Source organism: Loxodonta africana, chromosome 4 (assembly GCF_030014295.1).
Source record: "Loxodonta africana isolate mLoxAfr1 chromosome 4, mLoxAfr1.hap2, whole genome shotgun sequence".
Lineage (NCBI taxonomy): Eukaryota > Metazoa > Chordata > Mammalia > Proboscidea > Elephantidae > Loxodonta > Loxodonta africana.
Genome location: NC_087345.1, coordinates 53,507,596 through 53,527,916, shown reverse-complemented (window position 1 = coordinate 53,527,916; position 20,321 = coordinate 53,507,596). Strand labels below are relative to the sequence as shown.

Genomic DNA, 20,321 nt, shown 5'->3' with positions numbered 1-20,321 from the left:
GACAAATCCCAAGATTGGCAGGCAAGATGACAGATAAGCTGCTAGCTCAAGTCCCAAGAACCAGAGGTCAGACAAACAGGAGCCAGCTGCAGCATCCAGAGTGAGCAAAAGCCCCTGTGTCTTTCTAGAATGTTCACTTATATTGATGCAGGTCACACACCTAAGGAAACTCCCTTTCTACAGGTTGGCAGGTCACACCAGATCTCATCATGGAGGTGATCACATCACGTGACTGCCAAACCACTGGGAATAATAGCCTAGTCAAGTTGACACACAACCTTAATCATCACAGTTGCCAAACCTGGGATGTGTCAACACTCTCTGCTTCTCCACCTTAGGTTCTTTGTTTCCATTATTTCAGTTTTCCTGCCTTCTCACCTTTGTTTTGGGGCTGGTGTGCCCATTAATCTCATGTAAATGATTGAACTATGAAGTACGTCCCTCACCTATGTTATTGTCGGCCCTATAGAGCTGCTTAATCTTTTGCTGAAGGGTGAACCTCAGGAGTGACTTTATTTGTTATTGTTAAGGTTAAGTGCCTTGGAGTTGGCTCTGACTTGTAGGGACACTATTGTACAACAGAAGGAAATACTGCCTGATTCTGCGCCATTCTCACAGTCATTGCTAAATTTGAGCCCATTTTTGCAGCCACTGGGTCAATCCAGCTTAGTGAGGGTCTTTCTTTTTGTGATGACCCCATACTTTACCAAGCATGATGTTCTTCTCCAGGGACTGATCCCTCCTGATAGCATGTCCAAAGTATATTAGATGAAGTCTCACCATCCTCCCTTCTAAGGAGCATTCTGGCCATACTTCTCCCAAGAAAGATTTGTTCATTGTTCTGGCAGTCCATGGTATATTCAACTTTCTTTGCCAACATCATTCACTTGACCCAAGCCATGGTATTTTCAATTGCCTCATATGCATGTGAAAGCTGGACAATGAATAAGGAAGAACGAAGAAGAATGGATGCATTTGAATTTTTGTGTTGGCCTTAAAAGTTGGTCATTAAAAGTTTATCCTCAGACACCCATGTTTATTGCAGCACTGTTTACAATAGCAAAAACATGGAAGCAACCAAGGTGCCCATCAACGGATGAATGGATAAATAAATCATGGTATATTCACACAATGGAATACTACGCATCGATAAAGAGCAGTGAGAAATCTGTGAAACATTTCAAACTTGAAGGAACCTGGAAGGCATTATGCTGAGTGAAATTAGTTGCAAAAGGACAAATATTCCATAAGACCACTATTATAAGAACTTGAGAAATAGTTTAAACTGAGAAGAAAACATTCTTTTGTGGTTACGAGAGGGGGCGGGGGGGTGAGAGAGGGGCATTCACTAATTAGATAGTAGATAAGAACTACTTTAGGTGAAGGGAAAGACATCACACAATACAGGGGAGGTCAGCACAATTGGACTAAACCAAAAGCAAAGAAGTTTCCTGAATAAACTGAATGCTTCGAAGGCCAGCATAGCAGGGGCAGGGGTCTGGGGACCATGGTTTCAGGGAACATCTAAGTCAATTGGCATAATAAAATCTGTTAAGAAAACATTCTGCATCCCACTTTGAAGAGTGGTATCTGGGGTCTTAAATGCTGGCAAACAGCCATCTAAGATGCATCAATTGGTCTCAACCCACCTGGAGCAAAGGAGAATGAAGAACACCAAGGACACAAGGCAATTACGAGCCCAAGAGACAGAAAGGGCCACGTGAACCAGAGACTACATCATCCTGGGACAAGAACTAGATGGTGCCTGGCTACAACCAATGACTGCCCTGACAGGGAACACAACAGAGAATCCCTGAGGGAGCAGGAGAGCAGTGGGATGCAGACCCCACATTCTCATAAGACCAGACTTAATGGTCTGGCTGAGACTGGAAAGACCCCGGTGGTCGTGGCCCCCAGACCTTCTGCTGGCCGAGGACAGGAACTATTCCCAAAGCCAACTCTTCAGACATGGACTGGACTGGACAATGGGTTGGAGAGGGATGCTGGTGAGGGGTGAGCTTCTTGGATCAGGTGGACACTGGAGACTGTGTTGGCTTGTCCTGCCTGGAGGGGAGATGAGAGGGTGGAGGGGGTTAGGAGCTGACTAAATGGAAACAAAAAGAGAGAGTGGAGGGAGAGAGTGCTGTCTCATAGTAATTGGGAGTGTGTAGCAAGGTATATATGGGTTTTTGTGTGAGAGACTGACTTGATTTGTAAACTTTCACCTAAAGCACAATAAAAATTATTAAAAAAAAAAGTTTATCCTCAGATGCTGTCTGCATTTGAACTATTTACACCTCTATATTTGGCTTCAATGCAGTTTTCTAGTACAACTGCCTACTGCTGCCGTATTTGTACTGTAGACTCCATCCAACCCAGATTCTTTGCCTTTGTCCTACTATGCCTTTATTCATGCTCTTCCCTCAACCTGAAATGGAATCATCATTTATATTCTTTTCTATACAATTACTTAATAAAGATAATAATTAAAGCGTCCAGAGACAGTTGTTTTGATCTGCAATGTGGAGGTCCAACTTTGCCTCATACAATCTTTGAGCCAATCCTTCTATTTTTAAGCCCTAACTTTCATTTTTAACATTTAGAGGAACCCAGGATCTCTAAGTCCTAAGATGTCCCAGGTTTCTAAAGGAATTTATATTCTATTTTCTTCTCTTTTTTAAATCATATACCATGGATCCATATTCTTTCCACTCTTTTATTTGGTTTCTTCTCCATTCCTTTTCTCCTTGTCCTTGTAGTTTTTACCACCACTCCTTTTGACTCTGTTTCAATGGGGATTCTCTAAGGAGATGCAATAAATGTGAATATTCAATTTGTCATGTTTTATTGGAAGTCTATGACCTTTTTTTTTTCTTAATAGAAAGATAATCAGCCAGATGCAAAAATCATGTGCTCAGAGGCAGATTTCCAACCTTCTTCAAGTCATAGCACAGAAAGAATATGATCATATTTGTAGAGTACACTGGGTTAAATGGCAGTGCTGGAGCTGATTGACCCTGAGCACTAGTCCACCTTGAGGCAGAGATCATAGCACACCTATTATTCAAGGCACAATGGCTGAGAAGCTCTGAGAATTGATAAGGTCTGAGATCTGCCTTTTTTTCTTGGTAGCTGTGTGGCCTCAAGCAATAGCCTATCTTTAAGTTCTGTTTGTAATGATGGGCATGATAATTAGCACTTAGTACTCTTATGAGAATCACAGGAGCCAACTTATTCGAAAGCGTCCAGCAAAATGTGTACACATAGCAGGTGCCAATAGCTGTCTGTTTCCTTCTTCCTTCTAATGAGCCATACCTTGGGCAATGCAGGTACTCACATATTTGTTCAACGAATGATTGAAGTGGACATCATTATAATACAGTGGGGGGTAATTTAGGGTCAAGGCAACTTGTATACCAGATAGCAGCATAAAGCAAACTGACTGAGAGGAAAAAAAAAAAAAAGAGGGAGCTACGATTTGAATCTGGATCTTGACTCTCTGGATTCAAGAGATGGCTGCGTCCTTTATCATCAGAAATCATTTGATTTGAGGTCTTCAGAAGGAACAAAGTAAGTGCAGATATCAGGAGTGTGTCCCTGGGTGGTGCAAATGGTTAAGCACTCCACTACTAACCCAAAAGTTGGCTGTTTGGATCCACCCAAAGGTGGCTTGGGAAAACAACTCAACAGTAACTGGTTTTAGGTGTTAGGAAAACAATCTCCTGCCTTGTTTCTCACCTGAAAGGGAATTGTTGTTTTTGTTGGTTGCCATCCAGTAGATTTTGAGCCATGGACACTCCATGTGTGCAGAGTGGAACTGCTCCACAGCGTTCTCAAGTAGATCATCAGGTCTTTCTTCCAAGGCACCTCTGGGCTGGTCCAAACTGGCAACCTTTCAGCTAGTGGTAGAATGTGTAACCATTTATGCTGCCAGGAACCCTTGGAAAGGAAATAGCTAAGGTGATTAAAGAAATTTGCTTTGTTTTGCATTAGATTTATTTCTGTTCTGTTTAGCCTTTATCCCCACATCATTCTTTTCCTGCAGGATAATGTGTTTACAGCTTTTCAAGTTTACACTCTTTCCCAGGGTCAGGGTCATCCCCTATCTCTCATCTTAGATTTGGAAATACATGTCTTTACATTTAAAACTGCAAATATTGTCACAGTAAGACAGAACGTGTTCGGCATAAAATTAAGGCAAACGATTGCATCTGAATTCCACTCTACTGCGAAAAAAAGTAACAGAGCTTGAGGCATGCATGGTAAATTCAAATAGTCATTCACACCACCTTTTTCCTAATTTTCTGCAGCTTCCTCTTTCCAATTTTTTCATCTTAGTTCTTCCTTTTGGTTTATCAGGAGAGAAAAAAAAAAAAGGCCACAGCAACTACAAAGAGGCAAAGTAGAGGGGAAAATATGCAATAAGACCTGTCTGCTCGCTGCTTCTAAATTCTGTAGGGACGCCAGTCAGCAGGTGAATCCCTATTCTAAGTTGGGATACCTTCCCTAGTGGCCTGTCAATTACCCCAGCAAACACTACCCGATTTGGCTAGCCCAACCTCCTTCCACTCCTCCTACCCTCTCAGCTGTCAGGAAATCCTGGAGCAATCTTCGCCCTGAAAGCGCTGTCTGTATGTTTAACAACCCGGGATTATGCTGATTTAAAATATAGCAGTTACAATTCAGGAGCCTTGAAGCAATGCCCAAGGTTGGTAGTTTCCCCTGTAGGCCAGAGGCGATGCCGTCTGCTCCAGTTTCCTCTCCAAAGATTAAATTTAGGCAAGCTGCAAACACTTGCTTGCTTGAACATTTAAAGCGACTCAGGTCCATTGGCCTTTTCCTAGGAATGCGAGGGTACTGCAGAAGGCGGGGTGGGGAGGGGGGCGTTCTGCAGTTTGAGAGCGCTTTTCCTGGGAGAGCCGTGGGATTGGAAACGGATGCGGGGACTGGATTTGTTGCAGCGGCGCAACTCACCAAGCGCAACGACGCTGTAACCTACTCTGTCTCCACTCCAACCTGTTGCTTCCTCTGTGGCTCCAGGGCGGTTTTTCCCGACGACTCTAGTACGACTTCCACAACTCCAGGGCTTCGGGGCTTACTTTGTTCCCGCCTCCCTCCCGCTCCCCTTTGGTCCCCAAGAAGTCGCTAAAGCCCCAGTTGTCGCTGGTGAATCGTATTCGGGGACAGCGGGGAGCGCAGATTGCTGGGGCAGCGGGTGGCAATGAAGCCGTCTTGGTTGCAATGTCGCAATGTCACTGGAGCCAGGGGGCTCGGGGGGCCACTGCCCGGGTCCATACCGGCCCGGGGAAACGTCCCAGCCCTCAGGGCTTTTGTGGCCCCCGGCCTGCGAGGCGGTCTCGGGGGCCGGGGCTGCAGGGCGCTGTCCTCAGGCGGAGGCTGCGAGTACAAGACCCATTTCGCGGCCTCGGTGACGGATCCAGAGAGGTTCTGGGGCAAAGCTGCCGAGGAGATCACCTGGTACAAGCCCTGGACCAAAACGCTAGAGAACAAACACCTACCTTCCACCAGTTGGTGAGTGACTCCTTCGCCATCCCTAATCTCTCCTAACTTCTTGGGCGCCCTTAGCACAATGTCCCCAGCTCTTGGAATCTGGAATTCCTCTATCTAGCAAAAATTAAAATCGGGATTGGAGATGCACTCAGACCTTTCAATTTGTTTTTAATTTTACTTTCATAGCTTTATTGCTTTCTTGTCTTGGAGGATTAGGTTACATATTGTGAACTAAGTTTCCTATAAACTTTACCTGTGTGGCAAGGCTCTGCTTGGCTCTTGGGATGTTAAGTTGTCCCCCAGGGACAGCACAGTCCAGTAGGGAAGACAGTTACAAACAAATGCAAACAGTCTACAGAAATATTTCCAAGTACCCACACCCTGTGGGATGGAAGAGGTTGAGGAAAGACTTCAACAGAATCACATCTAAGTGGTGTTTGGAAGGAAGATATGTCTTCTCAAGGTCCACAAGGACCTGATTGTCAAAATCCAGGAGGTTGAAACACCTTGAAATGTGACTGTGGTTACAAATAATTGGATTGGCTGAAGTGGTAGGAGATGGGGCTGGCGAGTTAGGAACTGGACTGGGAAAGGATTTCTGTGCATGCCAAGTAGTGCGGACTGGATCTATAGCCTGTGTATATGAAGCGGCAGCATGAATACCCAGAAAGAAGGTGGATATAGGCCGAGCAGTGTTAGAAATCATGGTAGGAATAAAGTTTTCCTTCTGTAGTTGCAATTGTGTAGTTGTTAACATTGGTTTTTATAGTAAAACAAAGACACATTGTAGAGTAAATGCCAAACTTGCTTGGATATTGATGATGAGGCACACTACTCATGAGAAGCTCATTGTTGTGGGCCCTTTTGGGGCTGCATGCCTAGCCCCTAAGGGTGTGGTTGCTCTCATCTGCCAGATACTGTTGTTATTGTGTGCTATCCAGTTGATTCCCACTCACAATGACCAAATAGGACATAGTAGAAATGCCCCATAGGGCTTCCTACCCTGTAATCTTCACAGGAGCAGCTCACCAGGTCTTTTCTCCCACAGGGCCTCTGGTGGGTTCAAACCACCCACCCTTCAGTTCACAGCTGAGTACTTAAATCATTACACCATCAGGGCTCTTTTGCCACATATTAGGGAGGGACGTTTCCTGTAAAAGTTTGAGAAACACTACTCAGTGATGGGGTGGGAAGAATGATGTGTGTTAGTATTTGAAAGATGTCTCCTTGGTGATATCAGGTAACCTGGAATGGAGAAGGGCAAATCAGCCAGAATTTGTTCTGTGTCCCTACAAGCCCGTTCATCTCATGATTGGAAACTAGTCCTTTTTAGAATCTGAGCAACTTGGCCCTTTCTCTTTGTTTATTTATTCAGTAGTGTTTTACTGACCTTTTTTGTGTGCCTGGAACCCTGGTGGCACAGTGGTTAACAGCTCGGCTAACCAAAAGGTCAGCAATTTGAATCTACCAGCTGCTCCATAGGAATCCTATGCGGCAATTCTGCTCTGTCCTATAAGGTCTCTATGAGTTGGAATCAATTCAATGGCATCAGCTTCGGTTTGGTTGGATTTGTATGCCCAGCAGTGAACCAGACACTAGGTACACAACAGTGTGCACAACAAGGCCCCTGCCTTCTGGGAGTCGTGATGATTAAGAGCGTGGACTCTGGGATCAGACTACCTGGGCTTGCGGTCTACATCTCGCAGTACTATGTGGTGAAGGGCAAATTAGTTAATTAATCTTGTCAGTGCTTCAGTTTCCTCAAATATGTCTGAGGTTTAACTGAATACAGGATATGATCATGTTTTGCATATATTAGGCACTATCAGTGCTGGAAGAAGATTAATAGCAATCTTTGTACTGTCACATCACAATTATTTTGGAAGTAGGAAATTATTTTGAGAACAGGAGGGGAGATAGGAGACTATACATCCAGTCTCAAAGTTCATTGAATAAATGGTTTCAATTTGAATCCGTTACTCTGTTGGACACCTAATTGCAAATGCTCCTTCTTGGTTTACAGTATTCTACAAATTCCCTCAGTGGCAGTGTGCCTCTTTGTTTGTTTGTTTTTGTATCCCTAGAGTCTAGAGCAAAGATGGCATATGAGTTTAAAAAATGATAGCCATATAACAGGGTGCATAGGTTTGATAATTTTTTGCTGTGACGTCTGTTTCTGTTTGTGAAGACAGACACAAGCTGATGTGAAGGAGTTTTGCTTATGTTCATTGAATCTGGGATCTGGGGAAGGAAGATGCTGAATGAAGAGGGATTGTGACAGCTAAATGTTCTCTCCTAGAAGGAGCTGACGCACATGTAGTCACAATCTCTGATGCCCTTGGCTGTCCAGAGACAAGAGAGATTCTCTTTCATCATTATAAGCTTGTCTGTTTTTTATGAAAGTAAACTTCTCTCATTTATGAAAGTAAATTTCTCTCGTAATTCACAATCCTGTCAAAAGTCAAGAAATCAAATGGTGAATTGCATTGGGCAAATCCACTGCATAAGACCTTTTTAAAGTGTTAAAAACCAATGATGTCACTTTGAGGACTAAGGTGCACCAGACCTAAGCCCTGGTATTTTCAATTGGCTCATATGCATGCCAAAGCTGGATGATGAATAAGGAAGATCGACGAAAAATGGACACCTTTGGATTGTGATGTTGGCAAGGGATATTAAATATAGCATGGAATGTCAGAAGAATGACAAATCTGTCTTGGAAGGAGTACAGCCAGAAAGCTCCTTAGAAGCGTGGATGGTGAGACTATATCTTACATACTTTGGACACACTACCAGCAGGGACCGGTCCCTAGAGAAGGACACCATGTTTGGTAAAGTAGAGGGTCAGCGGAAAATAAGAAGACCCTCGACAAGATGGATTGACACAGTGGCTGCAAAAACATAGGAATGATTGTAAGGGTGGCTCAGGACAAGGCAGTGTTTTGTTTTGCTATACATACATAGGGTCGCTATGAGTTGGAACCATCTCGAAGGCACCTAACAATAACCCCAGAAGTCCCGACCCATACATCAGATCGCACATTAGCTTTCGTAGTGGCATAAACTACCCAACATTTTACACATGAACATGGAATAAAAATGTTTAAGAGTGATATATGGCTGGGATTTTCCATAATACTGAATAACCCTATAAAACACATTTCAAGTAGTGTGATCTCTGAGATCTTTGAAAAAGAAACACAAATTAAATGGAGCTGTTTTAGTAACTTGCGAAGAACCACCTTTGCTCAGTTTGGAGATTATGATTACTTTACAATGTTGATATTGGCTTTTTGGGCAATAAAATCTCTACTATATAGACTTCAAAAGGACTCTGGTGGCACAAACTGTTAAGCGCTCGGCTGCTAATTGAAAAGTTGATGGCTCAAACTCACTCAGGAGCTCCAGGAGAGAAAGACCTGCTGATCTCTTTCCATAATGTTACTAAAACCAAACAAAACCTGTTGCTGCCAAGTCAATTCCAACTCATAGTGACCTTACAGGACAGAGTAGAACTGCCCCATGGGGTTTCCAAGGAGCAGCTGGCTGATTTGAACTGTTGAACTTTTGGTTAGTGGCCGAACGCTTCACCAGGGCTCTGCTCTGGAAAGATTACAGCAAAGAAAATCCTATGGAGCAATTCTCGTCTGTCACATGGGATCACTATGAGTAGGAATTGAGTCCACAGCACTCAACAATAACAAATACAGACTTCGAGAGTCCATGGGTGGTACAAGCAGTTAGTGCTTGACTGACTGACTAGTAGCTAAAAATGCTTGACTGACTGACTAGTAGCTAAAATGTTGGTTGTTGAAAGCCACCCTGAGGTGGCTTGGAAGATAGGCCTGATGATTTGCTCCCAAAAGGTCACACCCTACTAGTTTCTCTAATCCTGGAACACATCTGGATGTTTTGGTTATTTTCTCCTGATGAATTAGACATCTGGCTTCCTGTCCTTTCACTGAAATCCAGCTGCCACTCTCTGAGTTATTAGATAATTCACTTTTGCATCACGCATTGTGGTTGACTCTCCCATCCAGGTCCTCAATTCATCCCTTTCCATGGAAGCCAGGCAATTCCATTTTGGTTTATTGTAAACAATATCTAATGATAAAAATCTCACATACCATTTGATTTAGAATTTAATATGTATTAAACAGACTACATGTTGAGAAGGAAAAGACACCAATTAAATGCAGATTTTTATAAAATGCTGTAAATTTGGTGAACATTCCTGTAGTGGCAATAGTATAGCCTTTTTAACATGTATGATCTTAATTACCTACAGCTATGAGATTAAGGGTGTTTAATCTTTCCAAATCTTAAAACTGCGTATAAGAGTTAAAGAACACCAGTCACTCACTCAATGTCTGTATCCAAAAACAAACAAACTCATTGCCATTCAGTTGATTCCAACTCATAGAGACCCTTAAGGATGGAATAGGACTGCCCCATAGAGTTTCCAAGGAGCACTTGGTGGATTTGAACTGCCAACATTTTGGTTAACAACTATAGCACTTAACCACTACACCACCAGGGTTTCCAATGTTTGTATATAAAAAAAAAAATGTTTGTATAGCACAGATAAAATGATGAAAGAGGTAGTGAGGGCACTGAGTAGCAGGGGAGAGGTGTGTTAAATCATAATACAACTATTTATTTAGAGTTCCAATAGATGCTATGAAATACAATGGTTAGTGGAGGATTTAGTGTTAAAGGATCGTGGGAGGAAATGATGAGGAAATGGTGTTTAAGTTGAGATAACAGTGAGTAAGGACTAGACATGAGAGAAATGAAGAGGAATATTCTAGGCAAATAAAATTATATGCTAAGGTCATGAAGTATGAGGCATCTTGGTAAGTTCTAGAAACTGAAACAAGGCTAATGTGTCTTAAAAAAATTGAGAAATTACCAGCGGATAGAAACAGAGAGGCTTGTGGGTCATGTTAAGAAATTTTTTTTTTTTTTTTGTCTTGTCATATAATAACACCAAAAACAAATTGCCATCAGGTCAACTCTGACTCCTGGTAACTCCATGTATATCAGGGTAGAGCTGTGCTACACTGTGTTTTCAATGGCCGATTTTTTTGGAATCAGATCTCAGGCCTTAACTGTTTGTACTACCCAGAGACCCCTGGAAAATAATAGCTATCACATAAGGAGTTACCAGCACATGAATTTCCTATTTCTTCTTTTTGCACTGGAAACAGGAGCTGAGTTTAACTCCAGCTCTGCCACTTACCTTGGGCAAGCCTCAATATCCTCATTTACTAAAATGAGTACAATGAAAATATCTATTCCTTAATAAGTAAGTGCAAAAAAGAATAGCTTATAAAATGTCCAGCAATCTTTGAATATGGAAGAGATAGTCTCATAAGCCGGCATAGTCCGGGAAGTTTTTGGGAAAAGGTAGCATTTGAAGTGAATCTTAAAGTAGGATTTAGAGAAAAGACATTTCTGTGTGGGAAACAACATGATGAAAGCATAGAGATAAGAAAGAACCAGGTGTGTTTAGAGGACAGTATAGTAGGCCAGTTGGCTTGTAGTGGTCATTCTGAGTTACTGATAAACTTGATTTCAGAGAGGTAGTTTCAGGATAACCTTAGAAGACTTGAAATAGCAAGCTAAGGCATTTGCATTAACTTCTTAGACCTCAAGTCATAACCAGACTGCAAGCCTGATTCCAGATAGGCTTTGTTTGACCCAGGTGCTTTTTTTTTTTTTTTTTAATTTAGTTGCTAGTGTTTAAACATTATGATTTTCACGTAAAATCCAAATTTCCTGTAACAGTTCAGCTTTTGGACTTCTGTTGAGAAAAGCAGCATATCTGTCAGCAGTGGGGCAGTTTCTCTCATGGCAACATTTGACTTGAACTTAGTAGCTACTTCCCCCTTTAAATGGTGTGTGAGGTTGCTGATTAACCACTGTCCTCCCTCCCCCCATCCTTTATTATGTTATACTCTGCCTGTACTAGTCGTTAACTTTGGCTGTTTGGGCATTTGTGTTTGCAGTGCCTACCATGGCAGTGATGATCTATGGAAGGTTTTTGTTCAGAGGATAATGGAATGAGAGTAGTATTCAGACTTGTCATGGATTGAATTGTGTCCCCCCCAAAATATGTGTCAACTTGGTTAGGCCATGATTCCCAGTATTGTGTGGTTGTCCTCCATTTTGTGGTCTTCCTATGTGTTATAAATCATCATCTCTGCCTGTGGTTAAAGACGATTAGAATGCGACGTAACACCCTTGCTTAGGTCACATCCCTGATCCAACGTAAAGGGAGTTTCTCTCAGGTGTAGCCTGTATCACTTTAATCTTACAAGAGATTAAGGGAAAGGGACACAAGCAGAGAGTTGGAGGACCTTATACCACCAAGAAAGCAATTCTGGGAGCAGAGCACATCCTTTGGACTTGGGGTTCCTGTGCAGAGAAGCTACCAGTCCAGGGGAAGACTGATGACAAGGACTTTCCTCCAGAGCCAACAGAGGAAGCCTTCCCTGGAGCTGACACCCTGAATTTGGACTTCTAGCCTACTACTAGACTGTGAGAGAATAAACTTCTGTTTGTTAAACCCATCCACTTATGGTATTTCTGTTATCGCAGCACTAGACGACTAAGAAAAGAGAAGACAAATTTGACCTCAGATTTCAAGTGTCACGGGAGAATGGGGGATAACAGAGATTAGAAAAATCAAAGCCATGCTAACATGAAATAACAAGGGTCTGATGAACCAGGGTAGGAGCAGAAGGGATACTTTAAGGAAGCAAGGCTAAATTAAATGTAGTGACTGCTTAGCATTAAAGTTCATGGAAGGAAAAAAAATTATGGTAAGTGCAAAAAAATTGAGTCAAATGTCTAAGTGGATGAATTGATTAGGCAAGTGAAGATAATAGGTTAAAAACTGAGAGGGGGATTTGATGTAGATGTATATAGATTTGAGTATCAGTTGCAAAACGAAAAACCCAACCAAAGTAAATCCATTACAGTTTGAGTAAATTCCAACTCATAGGGACCCTATAGGACAGAATAGAGCTGCCCCATAGGTCTTCTAAGGAGTGGCTGGTGGATTCAAACTGCTGACCTTTGGTTAGCAGTGGAACTCTTAACCACTATGCCCTCAGTTGCAGAGGTGATAGTTAAAACCTTGTTGAGGAAGGAGGGAGGGAGAGAGGGAGAGGGAGACAGAGAGAGAGAGAACAGAACTTTGGGGAGAAGTAGAAGAAAGTGGAAAATACCTGTGTGCATGGATGAAACTTGTTCAAAGAATTAGGAGAAGAAAGGGAAGGGTATTTTAGTGCCATGAAATATAAGATAGAAAAAGGGAAAGTAAACAGTAGTCAAGGGCTCTAGAGATGTTTCGAGGCTATTAATGATTGAAAGAAGCCAGATGTCACTCAGAGATACTTGGCTTTTAATAACATGATGTCAATGGAGAGATGAGTACCAAAGCCAGAGCATTGCATTACAGAGTGAACTGTAGTAGGCAGAAACATTCCATGGAAATATTTGACAATTACGGGGAAAGGAGAGGCAGGATAAAAGCATGAGAAGGTACCTAGGTCAGGTAAAAAAAATAGTTTCCTCTCCACCCCTCCTCTATCCACTTCCTTCTTTAGGAGAAACCTGTGTTTAAAAACGAAAGTGAAAAAAATCTGTGAAAAAGGGCGAGAATCTTATTTCAAAACCCACTGCTGATGAACAGGACTCCCTGTTTTTACCAGTTGAACTTTGTATGGTAGTTATCTTTTTTTTTTTCTCTCTCTCTTTTCTTAGGTACTAGAAGTTCATGGTATAAACAGGGGGAAAGGTTTACAAAATGAAATAGAGTTACTCAGTAGATAGATCTATGTGTTCTTGTTATGTACTGCTACTATTCTAGTGAGTTAGATAGCTAAACATTTTATTGTGAGATAAGGGAATTAATATTTGTTGAGTGCTTTCTTTGAGCCATAAACGATACAAGAGATTCTGTGCATTTCTCTTTTAGTCCTCCCCCAGTCTCTGCAAGACTAATGTCATTACGACCCTTCTACATACAAGGGAATTGAAGCTCAAGGCCATTGCTCATAGTTATTGTGGGGCAGAGTTGGGGTAGTAATAACTTGAGGGGCCCTGGCAACTGTTCTAGAGGCTGTTTGCCAAATCCTTAATCATTAAACACAGATTCAAGAGTGAGGAACTGTTCTAAATTAAAGGGGGATAAAAAGACATGTGAGCTAAAGGCAACAGGCAATTCTGAACTGTATTATTTTGCTGTAATTGAATTTTTTTAGATAATCAGTGAATCTTGAATGGGGATTAGATGGCAGTATTCTATTGAACTCACCAGTTGCTCTGCAGGAGAAAAGATATGGCAATCTGCTCCCATAAAGATTACAAAACCCAAACCAAACCCCATTGCTGTTGAGTCTATTTCCACTAATAATGACCCTGTAGGACAGAGTAGAACTGCCTCATAGGGTTTCCAAGGTTGTAAATCTTTACGGAAACAGACTATCATATCTTTCTCCCACATTTTCTGTCATATTTTCTCCCATGAAGTGATTGGTGGGTTGGCTGATAGGGGTTTGCTGGGGGTAGTTGCTGGTAGTTTTGAACCACCAGCCTTTTGGTTAGCAGTTGAGCACTTAACCACTGTGTCACCAGGGCTCCCCCTATGGGACAGGCTAGGAACCCCTATGGGACAGTTCTACTGTGTCCTATAGGGTCACTATTACTTGGAGTTGACTCAACAGCACACAGTAACAGAGAAGCCCTGGTGGTGCAGTGATTAAGTGCTGGGCTGCTAACTGAAAAGTCAGTAGTTCAAATCCACCGGGTGCTCTGCTGGAGAAAGATGTGGCAGTCTCCTTCTATAAAGATTTACAGCCTTGGAAAGCTTATGGGGCGGTTCCACTTGGTCCTACAGGTTGCTGTGAGTTGGAATCGACTTGATGGCAATAGGTTTCGGTTTGGTTTTTTGGGACTGTGTTTCCTCAGAAGAATGTCCTTTTTTGTAGCAATTGCATATCAAAGTATTCTGTGGTGAGTGAGTGATGGGGCATAATGCCAGCAAATGGTTCAGGAGGGAAAAAGTTCTTTGTCTTGTACTTGCAACTTTTCTATGAATTTTAGATTGTTTCAAAAGAAAAAAAAAAAGAAAAATATAAGATGAATTCTTTTTTTTTTTTTTTGGAACCAGAAAGTAATTTAATTGCCCTACTACTGAACTATGCTTCTTTGGCAAACAAAAGCTCAGTCACATTAACCTATTTAGGAAATCCCATCATTTAAATTTTTTCTTACTTATATTCTGTGAAATTTTCATCATATTTATTAGAATTTATTAAAGTTATATTTAACTCTGGTTTGAAGGTGAGAGTCTTATTCTAAAGATGAAAAATTTGCCCCTTTTCACAAACTGTAGATGAAATGAATTTCTTCATAACACTGTACAAAGTATGGGTATACTTTGAAACATAATCATTTTTGTAAATATCTAAAAAAAAAAAAAACATTTTAAGAAGTTATACGTTCAGCATGAAAAATTGCCTGTTAGAAATTAGAAATAGAGTGCCTCAAAATAACCACATCAAGAAAGACCAGTTTTAAAAGACGGGCCTTATTTTATCTTCTGAAGGTCGATAGCTCAGCGCTGGGCCGTATCTAATTTTCTCAGCCCGTCATGCTGCTGAGCCTTCAGGACAGAACACAGTGAGCTACAGGAATGCTGCAATTACATAAGCAAGGATAGATTGCCTGGTAAATGGCACAATCAATGAGCAATGGAAATTCAATCAGCTGTGACTGATCAACTACCAGGTGTGGGGGGAAATCCAAACTCCTAGCACCTCCTGGAAGGCAGCTTACTTTTCCTTTGTTCCTGCCATATACCATTAGCTGATGGGTGGGGGATAAAAAAACACGGTTGAAGTTATTTGCTTTTTTTTGTCTTTTTTTAAAGAATTTCCACTTTGAAAAGCAACAAGGAGCAACTTTATGAGAAAGATCATGGTCTTTCATTGTGGTGTGACATTTGCAAGAGAAATGTGTGGGAGACAAATGAATTTTTGCCATTGTATATATGAACGTAATGACTTCCCTAAATTACAGTTTTGGGAAGTACATCTGAATATGGATCTCAAATCATTTATCTCAAACTATGTGGATAGAGAACTTGTATATTAAAGGTATTAATTACATTTTTCTTTTGTCAGTGTTGTGGTCTAATAAGGGGAGGAACAGTGTATAGAAAGGAGAGCTACTATTCATTTTTTTTTATTTTTAACTTTTTTTTTTATTAACTTTTATTAAGCTTCAAGTGAACGTTTACAAATCCAATCATTCTGTCACATATAAGTTTACATACATCTCACTCCCTACTCCCACTTGCTCTCCCCCTCTTGAGTCAGCCCTTTCAGTCTCTCCTTTCCTGACAATTTTGCCAGCTTCCCTCTCTCTCTATCCTCCCATCCCCCCTCCAGGAAAGAGTTGCCAACACAATCTCAAGTGTCCACCTGATATAGTTAGCTCACTCTTCATCACCGTCTCTCTCCCACCCGCTGACCAGTCCCTTTCATGTCTGATGAGTTGTCTTCGGGGATGGTTCCTGTCCTGTGCCAACAGAAGGTCTGGGGACCATGGCTGCCGGGATTCTTCTAGTCTCAGTCAGACCATTAAGTTTGGTCATTTTATGAGAATTTGGGGTCTGTATCCCACTGATCTCCTGCTCCCTCAGGGGTCCTCTGCTGTGCTCCCTGTCAGGGCAGTCATCTATTGTGGCCGGGCACCAACTAGTTCTTCTGGTCTCAGGATGATGTAGGTCTCTGGTTCATGTGGCCCTTTCTGTCTCTTGGGCTCTTAGTTGTAGTGTGGCCTTGGTGTTCTTCAATTTCCTTTGCTCCAGGTGGGTTGAGACCAATTGATGCATCTTAGATGGCCGCTTGTTAGCATTTAAGACCCCAGACACCACATTTCAAAGTGGGATGCAGAATGATTTCATACTAGAATTATTTTGCCAATGGACTTAGAAGTCCCCTTAAACCATGGTCCCCAAACCCCCGCCCTTGCTCCGCTGACCTTTGAAGCATTCATTTTATCCCGGAAACTTCTTTGCTTTTGGTCCAGTCCAATTGAGCTGACCTTCCATGTATTGAGTGTTGTCTTTCCCTTCACCTAAAGCAGTTCTTATCTACTGATTAATTAATAAGAAACCCTCCCCCACCTTCCCTCCCTCCCCCCCTCGTAACCACAAAAGTATGTGTTCTTCTCAGGTTTACTATTTCTCACGATCTTATAATAGTGGTCTTATACAATATTTGTCCTTTTGCCTCTGACTCATTTCGCTCAGCATAATGCCTTCCAGGTTCCTCTATGTTATGAAATGTTTCAGAGATTCGTCACTGTTCTTTATCGATGCGTAGTATTCCATTGTGTGAATATACCACAATTTATTTACCCATTGATCCGTTGATGGACACCTTGGTTGCTTCCAACTTTTTGCTATTGTAAACAGAGCTGCAATAAACATGGGTGTGCATATATCTGTTTGTGTGAAGGCTCTTGTATCTCTAGGGTATATTCCGAGGAGTGGGATTTCTGGGTTGTATGGTAGTTCTATTTCTAACTGTTTAAGATAACGCCAGATAGATTTCCAAAGTGGTTGTACCATTTTACATTCCCACCAGCAGTGTATAAGAGTACCAATCTCTCTGCAGCCTCTCCAACATTTATTATTTTGTGTTTTTTGGATTAATGCCAGCCTTGCTGGTGTGAGATGGAATCTCATCGTAGTTTTAATTTGCATTTCTCTAATGGCTAATGATCGAGAGCATTTTCTCATGTATCTGTTGGCTGCCTGAATATCTTCTTTAGAGAAATGTGTGTTCATAGCCTTTGCCCACTTTTTGATTGGGTTGTTTGTCTTTTTGTGGTTGAGTTTTGACAGAATCATGTAGATTTTAGAGATCAGGCGTTGGTCGGAGATGTCATAGCTGAAAATTCTTTCCCAGTCTGTAGGTGGTCTTTTTACTCTTTTGGTGAAGTCTTTAGATGAGCATAGGTGTTTGATTTTCAGGAGCTCCCAGTGATCGGGTTTCTCTTCATCATTTTTGGTAATGTTTTGTATTCTGTTTATGCCTTGTATTAGGGCTCCTAGGGTTGTCCCAATTTTTTCTTCCATGATCTTTATCGTGTTAGTCTTTATGTTTAGGTCTTTGATCCACTTGGAGTTAGTTTTTGTGCATGGTGTAAGGTATGGGTTCTGTTTCATTTTTTTGCAAATGGATATCCAGTTATGCCAGCACCATTTGTTAAAAAGGCTATCTTTTCCCCAATTAATTGACACTGGTCATTTGTCAAATATCAGCTCCTCATATGTGGATGGATCTATGTCTGGGTTCTCAATTCTGTTCCATTGGTCTATGTGCCTGTTGTTGTACCAGTACCAGGCTGTTTTGACTACTGTGGCTGTATAATAGGTTCTGAAATCAGGTAGAGTGAGGCCTCCCACTTTCTTCTTCTTTTTCAGTAGTGCTTTGCTTATCCGGGGCTTCTTTCCCTTCCATATGAAATTGGTGATTTGTTTCTCTATCCCCTTAAAATATGACATTGGAATTTACATCGGAAGTGCGTTAAATGTATAGATGGCTTTTGGTAGAATAGACATTTTTACTATGTTAAGTCTTCCTATCCATGAGCAAGGTATGTTTTTCCACTTAAGTATGTCCTTTTGAATTTCTTGTAGTAGATCTTTGTAGTTTTCTTTGTATAGGTCTTTTACATCTTTGGTAAGATTTATTCCTAAGTATCTTACCTTCTTGGGGGCTACTGTGAATGGTATTGATTTGGTCATTTCCTCTTTGGTGTTCTTTTTTTTGATGTAGAGGAATCCAAGTGATTTTTGTATGTTTATTTTATAACCTGAGACTCTGCCAAACTCTTCTATTAGTTTCAGTAGTTTTCTGGAGGATTCCTTAGGGTTTTCTGTGTATATAATCATGTCATCTGCAAATAGTGATAACTTTACTTCCTCCTTGCCGATCCGGATACCTTTTATTTCTTTGTCTAGCCTAATTGCCCTGGCTAGGACTTCCAGCACGATGTTGAATAAGAGTGGTGATAAAGGGCATCCTTGTCTGGTTCCCGTTCTCAAGGGAAATGCTTTCAGGTTCTCTCCATTTAGAGTGATGTTGGCTGTTGGCTTTGCATAGATGCCCTTTATCATGTTGAGGAATTTTCCTTCAATTCCTATTTTGGTAAGAGTTTTTATCATAAATGGGTGTTGGACTTTGTCAAATGCCTTTTCTGCATCAATTGATAAGATCATGTGGTTTTTGTCTTTTGTTTTATTTATGTGATGGATTACAGTAATGGTTTTTCTGATATTAAACCAGCCTTGCATACCTGGTATAAATCCCACTTGATCATGGTGAATTATTTTTTTGATGTGTTGTTGGATTCTATTGGCTAGAATTTTGTTGAGGATTTTTGCATCAATGTTCATGAGGGATATAGGTCTATAATTTTCTTTTTTTGTAATGTCTTTACCTGGTTTTGGTATCAGGGAGATGGTGGCTTCATAGAATGAGTTGGGTAGTATTCCGTCATTTTCTATGCTTTGGAATACCTTCAGAAGTAGTGGTGTTAACTCTTCTCTGAAAGTTTGGTAGAACTCTGCAGTGAAGCCGTCCGGGCCAGGGCTTTTTTTTGTTGGGAGTTTTTTGATTACCGTTTCAATCTCTTTTTTTGTTATGGGTCTATTTAGTTGTTCTACTTCTGAATGTGTTAGTTTAGGTAGGTTGTGTTTTTTCAGGAATTCATCCATTTCTTCTAGGTTTTCAAATTTGTTAGAGTACAATTTTTCATAATAATCTGAAATGATTCTTTTAATTTCATTTGGTTCTGTTGTGATGTGGTCCTTCTCGTTTCTTATTCGGGTTATTTGTTTCCTTTCCTGTATTTCTTTAGTCAGTCTAGCCAATGGTTTATCAATTTTGTTAATTTTTTCAAAGAACCAGCTTTTGGCTTTGTTAATTCTTTCAATTGTTTTCCTGTTCTCTAATTCATTTAGTTCAGCTCTAATTTTTATTATTTGTTTTCTTCTGGTGCCTGATGCATTCTTTTGTTGCTCAGTTTCTATTTGTTCAAGTTGTAGGGACAGTTCTCTGATTTTGGCTCTTTCTTCTTTTTGTATGTGTGCATTTATCGATATAAATTGGCCTCTGAGCACGGCTTTTGCTGTGTCCCAGAGGTTTTGATAGGAAGTATTTTCATTCTCGTTGCTTTCTAAGAATTTCCTTATTCCCTCCTTGATGTCTTCTATAACCCAGTCTTTTTTCAGGAGGGTATTGTTCATTTTCCAAGTATTTGATTTCTTTTCCCTAGTTTTTCTGTTATTGATCACTAATTTTATTGCCTTGTGGTCTGAGAAGATGCTTTGTAATATTTCGATGTTTTGGACTCTGCAAAGGTTTGTTTTATGACCTAATATGTGGTCTATTCTAGAAAATGTTCCATGTGCGCTAGAAAAAAAAGTATATTTGGCAGCAGTTGGTTGGAGAGTTCTGTATAAGTCAATGAGGTCAAGTTGGTTGATTGTTGTAATTAGATCTTCCGTGTCTCTATTGAACTTCTTACTGGATGTCCTGTCCTTCTCTGAAAGTGGTGTGTTCAAGTCTCCTACTATAATTGTGGAGGTATCTATCTCGCTTTTCAATTCTGTTAAAATTTGATTTATGTATCTTGCAGCCCTGTCATTGGGTGCATAAATATTTAATATGGTTATGTCTTCCTGATCAATTGTCCCTTTTATCATTATATAGTGTCCTTCT

At 41.0% G+C, this 20,321-nt stretch overlaps 1 protein-coding gene across 1 annotated transcript in view; it reads left to right on the top strand.

Annotated features, from left to right (window-relative positions):
* The first annotated feature begins 5,221 nt into the window (after positions 1 to 5,221).
* The window catches only part of ACSS3 (acyl-CoA synthetase short chain family member 3), a 180,286-nt gene continuing 165,186 nt past the window's right edge, over positions 5,222 to 20,321 (top strand). Inside the window, exon 1 of the mRNA XM_003405601.4 lies at positions 5,222 to 5,532. Coding sequence (XP_003405649.2) covers positions 5,222 to 5,532 — 311 coding nt within the window. The remainder of the gene's footprint in view (positions 5,533 to 20,321) is intronic.